This window comes from Tupaia chinensis, unplaced genomic scaffold, assembly GCF_000334495.1.
Source record: "Tupaia chinensis unplaced genomic scaffold, TupChi_1.0 Scaffold000402_1, whole genome shotgun sequence".
Lineage (NCBI taxonomy): Eukaryota > Metazoa > Chordata > Mammalia > Scandentia > Tupaiidae > Tupaia > Tupaia belangeri.
The window spans coordinates 5,152,390-5,163,989 of record NW_006159904.1 but is presented as its reverse complement, the minus strand read 5'-3'; the positions used below and the strand labels follow the sequence as shown (position 1 = coordinate 5,163,989).

Genomic DNA, 11,600 nt, shown 5'->3' with positions numbered 1-11,600 from the left:
TGGGAAGAAAAGACATGAACATTCTCAGATAAACAAAACCTGAAAGAATTTACCAGTACCAGGCCAGATCTCCAAGAAGTTCTTAAGGGAGTACTATATCAGTAAAATTAAATGCAGACACACAGAAATAAGAGTTCAGAAACTAAGAAAATGGGCAACTTAATTGTAGGGACAAAGTCTGGAGTTGAGTATTATATCCCAGAATTCAGTCTGGAAGATCGAACCTCAACAGAAGAAAGATTAAGTACACGAGACTGAACAGATGAAACAGCATTCTGTGACTTGACTAAAATATTGCTGCTTTTCTTCTAAGCTTTGTTGTCCGGTTTTAAGGATTTTCGTCCTGTCTTGAACTGTCAATAGATTCATGTACCTACTATTTGAACAGGATACTAACCTATTTCTAGGTTTTAAGTTTCAAGGAACTATCCTTACCAGTTCAAAACTGCTTTTCTTGAAATCACCACCTGAACTTGCTCTTGAAAGTAGTTAGATTACTTATGATATGGTGTGACCAACAAAATGTTGGGGGAAAAGGAATGGAAGTCAACTGTAGGCAGCAGAGATAGTGTAATAAGACAGTGGGAAAGGGCAGAGGGTCAGACATGGGGTAGAAAACACACACACACACACACACACACACACACATATATATATATGTGTGTACATATATATGTGTATATATGTGTATATATGTATATATATATATGAAAGTAGAAATTGAATATTATTGATGATAACATGCATGATTAAGCTACTATGCAGTTTACCCTAGATGGGAAACCACATTTAGTATGTTGCGATGATGCACAGGAATGAATGTAAATTAATTTAAAAAAATTTTCAGGAGAAAAAAAAACACTAAAACTGTCATCAAAATATAAAAAAATGCATATTTAAAAAAAAGAAATTATAAATGCTTTTCCCCCCAAGGACCTCAAGAAAAATAAATTCCTGGTGACTTTGTGATGAGCTAACTATAGGTCATTAGCTGCATGGCTGTATGAGGGTTCCAGGTGGAAAATGGGCCTGTGGACTGTCTTCAGTGCCAACTGTGGTCTCTACCAGACACATCAATCAAGCTCCAGGGCCAGTCTGGGAGGTGCCAATCTGGTAGAAACCCAGAAAATCCTGATCCTGCAATTCAACCCAATGAGGACTATGTCTATACAATAGAAGGACCAGAAAATAAAAGCATCAGAATGATCTTTTCCTAAAAAAAAAAAAAAAAAAAAAAGCCAGGTGTGTGTGTGTGTGTCAAAAATACTGAGAGAATGGAGGAGAAAGGATTGTGGCATGGTCATCCCTGTGAAAAGGTGATTTCTCATGTTCTCCTCCTCTGCCCCAGTGAGCACGCATGCCCTAAAACAACAAAAAATGTTGTAATATTTTTGTACTCTATCAATGAATAAATCAAGGTAGAAGTGAAGAAATCATTTTCATTTACTATAGCCACAAAAAATATCTAGAAATAATTCTAACCAAAGAAGTAAAATGTATACTATGAAAGTTATTTAAAAACTGAATGAAGAAATTGAAAAAGATGGAAAGAAAAAAGGAAAGACATCTCTTGTTCATGAATTGGAGGAATTAACACAGTTAAAATGTCCATACTTCCCCAAGTGACCTACAATTTCAATGCAATTCCTATAAAAATTTCAGCAACATTTTCCACAGAAATAGAAAAAGCAATCACAAAATTCATATGAAATCACAAAAAATCATATATTGCCAAAGCAATACTATTCAAAAGAGTAAAATCAGAGGCATCTCACTACCTGACTTCAAAATATATCACAAAGCTATATACAAGAACAGTATGGCACAAAAACAGACACATGGACCAATGGAACAGAATAGAGAATCCAGAAATAAATCCAACAATAAACAGCCAACTTATTTTTGAAGAAAGTCACAAGACAATCCAGTGGAGAAAAGATCGTCTTTTCAACAATGGAACTGGGAAAACTGGATATCCACTTGCAGAAGAATAAAACTAAACCCCCATCTGTCATCATTAACAAAAATTAACTCAAATAGATAAAAGATTTAAACATAAAGCCCAACCATAGAACTACTGGAGAAAAACATTGGAGAGACATTTTAAGATATTGTGGTTGATGGAAATTTCTTAAGTAAGTCCCCTAAAACAAAGACAATAACACCAAAAATAGACAAATGAGATTACATTAAGATAAAAAGCTTCTGTAAAGAAAAGCAAATAATAAAAAATAAAGAGGCAATTCACAGAATGCAAACTATACTTTAGTTAAGGGATTGACAAACGAACTATGTAAGGAATTCAAAGTTTACCACCACCCCCCAATTGATCTGAACAGAAAACTGTCAGAGGAAGATATATGAGAGCTTAAAAAGTTTAAAGGGCCAGCAGATGGTGTAATGGTTACATCACTGGACTTCCACATAGTCAACCAATTCATTATTTGTGTTTTAGATTCAACTTTGATATTATATTGCAGCTTTTTTTTTTTTTTTTGGTATTTTTGCCATAGGCTATGTGTACTTGCCAGAGATAAAGAGGAAAAGCGAGAAAGGAAAGAATATTAAAGGACAAGAGTATTCCGTATCCCTATGCTTGACCCAAATCCTTTAGGTCATTATTTAGGAAACTGAGATCTGGGCAAGGTTTGATGAATTGCCTAGGATCCTACCATTTGTTATAGAGGCGCTGACCATAAGATGCCGTTCTATTCTATACCACTCCCTTTTGTCTTCAGTTATGCTGCTTTAGCTGATAACTTTGACTCTAATATTACCATAATGTCAGGGTTAAGGCTTTACATGCAAGGGGAATGTTATTAAACATCCAAAGTTTAGGATAAGAAATTTTAAAACTTATGAAACAGAAAAGTGAAGATTTTATGATAGCTATGAGTAAAACTATTTTGGTATACAACTTCTAAAGAATTTTCTCTTAAAATTATAAAAGTTTTTTTTCCTTAAATTCATAATATGTTAGGAGAAACCTGTGATTAATTATTTTATTTTTGTTTCTCTTTGCAGTAGCAAGATTAAGAATATGGTGCACTTAATTGTATCATCCTTTATATTTGGGTATGTGAAACTCTAGAAAAGGACATAAATATGTATAACATTTAATATTGATTTTTTCTGGTGTAATTGTTATTATTTATTCTTAATACTACTGTGGGTAAACAATAAAGTACAAAGTTATACACAAAATATGAAGTTTTGCATATTTTATAAATTTATTTGTTTTATTGTTTCTGTGAGAGAGACAGAGCAAGGAAGAGAGAGAGAAACAGGAAACTTCAACATGGTCTTAACACCATGATCCATGCCCCAGCCTTTTCAGATCATGGGCCTGCACACATGCCCAGTGTGTTCAGGAAGATTTCTCATGTGGGTACAGCATCACAGAACATTTCATTACCGCTGCCCCACTGTTTCTGCTTCTCATATCAATATTTTTAGTGGTAAAGCATCTGAAAGAAAATAAAACAAAAAGAATTTCCACTGTCAATATGTCGCTAAGTAGCCCTCGGGCTCCATTTAAGGTATCCTAATTTATCTTAGAATTTTGGCTTAAGCTGGGTATTAAGACTTATGAAGAAATAGGTCTGCCTAATTCTAATAGTAACATATTGATGTTTTTTTCCTACCTGTAAAAGTAAAAATAATAAAGCATGTATTTTTAAATTCTGTAACTGTAAGTTATATTCTAGCACTACTCTTAAGTTTCTTCTGTATATGTAAGATTTCATACTGTAGTACAGATTTTCACAAGATGATTGCTTCCTTTTAAATTAATATTTTGAGACCAGCAGTTAGTGTAATGGTTATGTCGCTGGACTCCCATGTAGTCAACCGCGGTTCGAGTCCCGGACCTGGTGGCTTAAACTCACGCTGGGCCCATGTGCATGCGTGCCCAAGATCCCGAGAGAATGGAGGAGAAGGGATTGCAGCGTGGCCATCCCCCTTGGGGGGGTGAATTCTCGCTTTCTGTCTCTCTGTCTCTCTCTGTCTGTCTGGTGAGCACATGCGCCCTATAGCAAAAAACCTCTCCCCAAAAAAAGAAAAAAAATTAATATTTTAATTTGAGTCATAAATGTAAAAAAGCACTTTGAAGACTAATTTATGTAAATAGTATAATCAATTTATGGAGAATATGCTTGGAATATGTAAGAGAAAAGCTTAGGTGGCACTTTAAAGTTAACCATGTAAATATTTATGGAACTGAATTCCTTCTCACATGTCCATCACTGTGCTAGAAGCACTGTGAATATACATAAATATGTACTTGTTGAAAAATCTCACTGATAAAAATATCTTCCTGGTCAAAGTGGTATTATAAGGGCTTATGTTAGTATGTAATACTTTCATTTAATTTTTATTACTAAATTCTAAGAAATTATCCAGATTAACAGGGTTTTATTATGAGAAATTGGTAGAAACTCCTTATGAAATTCTCAGATTTTAAGAATTCAAGAGAAGAGATATGTGATTTTAATTCAGTTTTTAAATTTTAACCTTATGTGTTTTTTTTTTTTTTTTTCGTGGTTTTTTTTTTTTTTTTGAGAGGTTTTTGCTATAGGACGCATGAGCTCGCAAGAAAGACAGAGGGAGACAGAGACAGAAAGTGAGAAGTCACCCCCCCAGGAGGGATGGCCATGACTCAATCCCTTTTTCTCCATTCTCCTCTTGGGATCTTGGGCACACACGCACACGCGTCCGGCGTGAGTTTAAGCCACTGGGTCCGGGACTCAAACCGCAGTCAACTACATGGGAGTTCAGCGACATAGCCATTATGCTAACTGCTGGACCCTGTAACATGAAGTTTTAATCTGATGAGTTTACTATAAAGGGGCATGATAATATATTCTGAAGTGGTTTGATAAGTCTTTAATTTATTAGTGACTATTTCTTCTGGATGAAAACTGAGTAATTTTTTTTTTTTGAGATTCTAAGGCAACACAAGTCTTGCCACTGTATAGTTTAATCTTAAGTAATAGCATTTTAATATTTGATAATTGGCCTAAATATAGTCTAACTCTAGGGACTAAAAACACTTTATCTTTATTTTCCTTCTTTCTTTCTTTCTTTCTTTCTTTCTTTCTTTCTTTCTTTCTTTCTTTCTTTCTTTCTTTCTTTCTCTATTATAGAATATTTGGAGTTTTGCTGATCTTTGTGGATGTGGGGCTTGCCATTGCTGACATACTTGTCACTGAGAACCAAATTTATATTCCTTTGGGATATCGCTCATTTTCTATAGCTATTGCTATATTTTTCTTCGTGGATGTTCTTCTTCGAGTGTATGTAGAAGGGTAAGTTTGATATATTTTTTAATGCATTAGGTTATTTTATACTGTTTTAAAAAGTCTTCCAAGGGACCGGCAGATGGGATAATGGTTACATCTCTGGACACCACATAGTCAACTACTGTTTGAGTAATGGACCCAAAGGCTTCAAATGCATGCCAGGTGCATGTGCATGTGTGCCCAAAATCCTAAGAGGGGAATGGTGGAGAAGGGATTGTGGCATGGCCATTCCCCAGGGGGGTGATTCCTCACTTTCTGTCTGGCAAGTGCACTCGCCCTATAGCAAAAACCTCTCTCTTAAAAAGAAATAAATTATCTCAAAAAATGAACAGATCAACCTAACCAAATATGTCTCTCTTTACCAAAATAATTCTTAAAGGAATGATTCACAGAGAAACAATAATCTAAATCCTAGTTTTGTATAAATTGGACTTTAATAGTATTATTGTGGGTTGGCTCTATAGCACAGTGTTTAAATGCTGTGCAGAAGAAGTCCAGACCAATCACAAATGGCCAACCAGATTTTGAGTCCTAGCCCCACTAACTTGAAAAGCACTCCCACGGTCCAAGTGTACACCTAGGATCCTGACAGAATGGAGAATTGGAGGAAAGGTATTTAAGCACAACCTGGTCTTGTTAGCAGGTTCTTACATATACACATGCCCACTGACATTAAAAAGTATGTATTAATAGTAGTATTGTTACATCCGGCTCTCCAGCCTCCAACAATGTATTCTAGAGGGTTGGTTCATTCAACAGGTAAAGCTTAAAAGAGACTTGAGAAAAGGGGCAAGCAGCTGATGTGTTTACATGTGTTAACACACAGAAAGAGGAGCACGGGGCCAGCCTATGGCATGGTGATAGATGGCTAGATCCCACATGGCCAGCTGCAAGATTCAAATCCCACACCTGGCAGTTTGAAAAATGCTGGGTACATGTACAAGCTGCCCAAAATGCCAAGAGGAAGATGAAGAGAAGAAATTGCAGCATAATCATTCCCTCTGGAAGGTGATTTCTCACTTTCCTTTTCTCTCTCTCTGGTGAGTACACACATCCTATAGCAAAACTTTAAAAAGAGAGAGATAGAGGAAGTGAAGTACAAATATGTGAAGTAAAAATATTAACACTTTAATAGTTAAGTCCTATATAAGTGTTGCTAGTATATTAAGTACTAGAGAATAGATCATAAATAACCATTTATCTAAGTTAAAATGAAAACTTTTGTTAAGGTGCACAAGAGTTCTGAAGCATGTTCATCCTATCAACAAGACTTGGTAGTGAGGTAGCAGTTGATTTTCTCTGCCTCTGGTTTTCTGAGAAGGTGGGTAGGTGATCTAAGTGCTGGGCCTGGGCCTCTATGGGAGTCAGGTGCTACACTCCCCAATGTCACTTCATCTAGAGCATCTCAGAAGGCTTTTTATCTCCCATCTTATTGATTTCCTATCCCCATGCCATTGAGCTAAGGACAGTTGTCTGCTTTCAGGTTATTCAGAGCCTGGAAGAGGCTGCCAAGAATCAGAAAAAAGCTTTCCCCAGAGACCAGTGTCCATGTCTGAAAGAGCCAGTGATGGGAAAAAAAAGTGTGGTGGATGAAAGTTCACTTTACCTGGGGGAGAACACACCAACCCATTGGAATTCCAATGTGGGTACAAAGCCAGACCATGAGTTTGCAAGCCAAAATAACAGACCCCTCTCCATCTCAGAAGCTCTTCTTGTACATCCCACACTGTGTTGCTCTAAGGTTGGGACCATATTCACGATTCAAATTTATACTTTTTCTCCTCCTACCTATATGATGATAATGTTTACCTCTTGTTCAATAGGTTAGTTTGATTGCTTATTACTGCTTAAATTTTCATATAAATGTTTTTCTCATATTTGCATCAAATAATGAATATAAATTTACTATTTGAAGACTTTCCATTAATGTTAAATATTTTTTTCTGTCTAGTCTAGAAAATGCTTTTTTTTTAGGTTTTTGCCATAGAGCATAGATCACATGCACTTGCCAGAGAGAGACAGAGAGAGGGAAACTGAGAAATCATCCCCAAGGGAGAATGGCCAAGTTGCAATCCCTTCCCCTCCGTTTTCTCTTGGGATTTTGGGTGCACACATACTCACCTGGTGTGCTTTTCAAGCTGCTGGGTCCAGGTCTCAAACCAGGGTCGCCCATATGTAAGTCCAGCACCTTAACCATCACACCACCTGCTGACCCCTAGGAAATGCATTTTTTTGAGAGATTTTTGCTATAGGGTGCATGCACTTGCCAGAAAGACAGAGACAGAGAGACAGAAAGCAAGAAGTTATCCCCTTTGGGGAGGGGACTCGAACCAAGGTCAACCACATGGAAGTCCAGCGACCTAGCCATTATGCCAACTGCTGGTCCCCAGAAAATGCATTTAAAATTTTTTTAAATTTTATTTATTTACATTTTTTAATACATTCAATCATATTATTTAGCTTATAAGCAGAATTTTAATGGTGATAAGTCATATAATTTATACTCTTAATACATTCCTTTTTTCAGGAGAGAATTAACTTATATTTTTTGTTTTATATTACAGGAGACGGCGTTATTTTTCTGATGTTCTTAATTCTTTAGATGCTGCTATTATTGGGATAACTCTGCTGGTTGATATCCTTTTCGTTGTTTATGACTTGAAGTTTCTCAGAGTTTTCCCCAGGTATGAAACACCTGACTTGCTTCTCTTAAAAGTTTTGTTTGGTTTTGCATTTTCCATAGCTTTCATTCTGTCTTTTTAACTTTAAGTTTCTGTATCTGTACCAAATAAGCTACTTGAAAATAAATATTTAGATAAATTTCCACATACTTTGAAAGTAAAAGATTATGGGGTTTAGGAACCAGTGAAAGGTGTACATACTGAGTACCTGTAGTGAAACGAGGAGAGAGCACACAAAGTAGCTGATGACTTTGCCTCTTCTATTAACTCTACATTCTCTACATTTCATATCCCCACTAAATTCCCATTTGTGCTTCAACCACAATTCTCTATACATGACATTGGATCTGTCTGGGTTTTTCATTTGAGTACATGAAAAATATGAGGGACTCAAACATGATTCTTTAAAAAAATAGCAAACAGAAGAGAAAATCAGGAGGTACCATAGATGGCAACATAGAGTTAGAGTTTGGAAGATAATTGTAGTAAAAATGAAGAAAGCTGAGGCCATGTTAGAACTGTTGAGAGTGAGGAAATAAAAATATGTATGAGGGACTGATGGATCTCTTTTGTGTCCCTTTTACTGTGACAATCAGGAAAAGAAGAACAAATGTATATTGGGATATAGATGTGGGGTGGCTCACTGTGTTTACTCTTTAATCAAATAGCTGGCTTCTTTTTCTATACCCTAAGTTTTTAGGATTTCAGTCAGGCCCCAACTAAACATGTCACACGAGAGGCTTTTGAAGCTATTTGAAAATAGCCTGAGCCAATGTGGTCCTCTGACTAGCAACCTCAGAATAACACAAAAACTTGATAGAAATAAGAGAAGGAAAACACTTTAGTTCTCACCCTAGACCCACTGAATCAGTATTTCTAAGACCCAGCAGTCTGTTGGTTAATAAACTTTTCCAGATGACTGTAAATTATACACGCTCAAGTAGGAGAAGCACTAGTCCAGACTATCAGTTTCTGCTATGATGTTTCTGGGGAAAAAATCTCAATCTGCTGCCTGCCTGATGTGCATTAGCAGCTGTAGTAAGCCCCTTAGTGACTGAAGTAGCAAAGGTGAACAAAAACCCTTAATTTATTTTGGTGGGGAGAGATTAAAAATGCTTGTCTTAAGTCACAAAAGTTAAATCTACAAATTCTAAGAGTCCATCTCATTACTGTTTCTCTAGACCAGAATTTCTCAGTCTCATCCTTATTGACATTTTAGGCTCAATTATTCTTTTTTATTGGAGGGAACAGTTGTCATTTATTGTAGTGTGTTTAATAACATCTATCCTCTAGATGTGAATAGCATTCCCCCTACACACAACAGTTTGACAGCCAAAAATGGGTCTCCAGACATTGTCAAAGACTAAGACATTGCCTCCCCCCACCACCTGGGTTACGCAGCAGGTAGTGTGGAGGTTAAGGCAACTGGATCCAACTTGGCTAACTCTGAGGTTTGAGTTCTAGTCCCAGTGACTTGAAAAAAATGCACCAGGTGCATGTGCATGCATGCCCTAAATCCCCAGAGGAGAACAAACTGTGATGTGGCCATCTCCCCCTTGGGGGTGATTTCTCACTTTCTCTCTCTCTCTCTCTGGCAATGCATGTACTTTATATAAAATAGCAAAAAAAAATTGCCTAGATGGATGGTGAAAAGGAGGAGAGAAGGGAAATTGCCCTTGGTTAAGAATTGCTTCTCATTGTCATTGGCTTCCATCAATCTTTTGATTTCAGTCTTTATTTCATCAGTAGTTGTGGAGTCATTCAGGAATAGGTTATTTAGTTTCCATGTATTTGAGTATTTTTGAGGATTTCTCTTAAAATTAAACTCAAGTTTAATTACATCATGGTCAGAGAACATGCTGGATATAATTTCTATGCCTTTGAATCTGTCGAGGCTTGCTTTGTGACCTATGATGTGGTCAATCTTCAAAAAGGTTCCATGAGGGGGTGAGAAAAAAGTGTATCTTGTGGTTTTGGGATGGAAAGTTCTATAGATGTCTGTTAAGTCTATTTGATTTATGGTATCGTTTAGATGCTTTATCTTTTTATTTTTTGTCTAGATGATTGTCCCGAGGGGATAGTGCAGTGTTGACGTCTCCAACAATTAGTGTATTGCAGTCTATCTCCCCTTTTAGATCTAACAGTCTTTCCTTCACATATATGGGTGCTCCTGTGTTAGGCGCATAGATATTTATAAGCATTATATCTTCTTGACCTATTGATCCTTTTACTACAATATAGTGCCCTTCTTTGTCTCTTCAAATGGTTTTTGTTTTAAAGCCTATTTTGTCAGAAATTAGTATTTCAACTCCAGCTCTTTTTTGGTTCCCATTTGCATGGAAAATCTTTTTCCAACCCTTCACTTTCAGTCTATGTATGTCTTTATACATGAGGTGGGTTTCCTGTAGGTAACAGAGAGAGGGTTTCTGTTTTTTTATCCATTCAACCAGTCTGTGTCTCTTGATTGGAGAATTTAATCCATTCACATTCAATGTTATTATCGATGGTACTGAATCTGTCCTAACCTTTAAGTTGGCCATTGTCTTAGCTGCCTTTTATTCCTTTGTTTCTGTTAATTCTTTAGTTTTCCTGGAACAGTACTTTATTCAGGGTTTCTTAAAGAGCTGGTCTGGTGTTGTCAAATTCTTTTAGGTTTTGTCTGTGAAGATTTTAATCTTTTTTTTTCCCATATAAAGGATAATCTTGCAGGATACAGTAATCTTGGTTGAAATTCTTTCTCTCTTAACATTTTCAATATATCTTCCCATTCTTTCCCTGCTTGCATTGTTTCCATTGAGAGGTCTGGTGTTAGCCTGATGGGATGACCTTTGTAAGTCATTTCTTGTTTCTCTCTTGCCAGTTTTACTATCATGTCTTTATCTGTGGTCTTGGACAGTCTGTCTAAGATGTGCCTTGGGGAAGATCGTCTGGAGTTGATTCTATTTGGGGTCCTTTGTATTTCTTGGGTCTGGATGCTTAAGTGCCTCTCTAGACTTGGGAAATTCTTCCAGGATTTCATGGAATAGATTTTCCATGCTGTTATTAGTTTCTACACCTTCTGGGATGCCAATTATTCTGATGTATGAGCATCTTGTGGAATCTAGTATTTCTCATTTATTATCCTCATGTGCTTTTTTTTTATTGTTGTTATTTTCTCTATCTTCTTGGTGATTTTCATAAGAGGGAAGTTCATAGCAATTAGTGCACATAAGAGGGAGACAGAAAGAAGGCAAATGGATCACCTAACACTATGCCTTACAGCATTGGAAAAGCAACAGCAAAAAAAATAAAAAAGAAAAAACTCTAGGAGAAAGGAAATAATAAAGATACGAGCAGAAATAAATGAAATAGAAAGTAAGTGAACTATATAGAAAATAAATGAAAGTAAAATCTGTTTATTTTTAAAAGATAAACAAAATCGATACACTACTAGAGAGACTTATTAAGAAGAGAAAAAGGGACCAGGTGAATCAAATTTTCAATGAAGCAGGCAATATAACAACAGACAAAGAAGAAATACAAAACATCATTAGAGGATACTATGAACAACTATATGCCAAGAAACAAGACAATCTGGATGAGATGGACAAATTCCTGGACACATATAATCTACCAAGAT

The 11,600-nt window shown here is 36.2% G+C and overlaps 1 protein-coding gene across 1 annotated transcript in view; it reads left to right on the top strand.

The window, feature by feature from the left end:
• Nucleotides 1-1,003: 1,003 nt before the first annotated feature.
• The window catches only part of LOC102469322 (phosphatidylinositol 3,4,5-trisphosphate 3-phosphatase TPTE2), a 90,546-nt gene continuing 79,949 nt past the window's right edge, over nt 1,004-11,600 (top strand). The window contains exons 1-4 of the mRNA XM_027774096.1: nt 1,004-1,113; nt 3,025-3,075; nt 5,145-5,306; nt 7,865-7,984. Of these exons, the coding sequence (XP_027629897.1) occupies nt 1,004-1,113; nt 3,025-3,075; nt 5,145-5,306; nt 7,865-7,984 (443 nt within the window). The remainder of the gene's footprint in view (nt 1,114-3,024; nt 3,076-5,144; nt 5,307-7,864; nt 7,985-11,600) is intronic.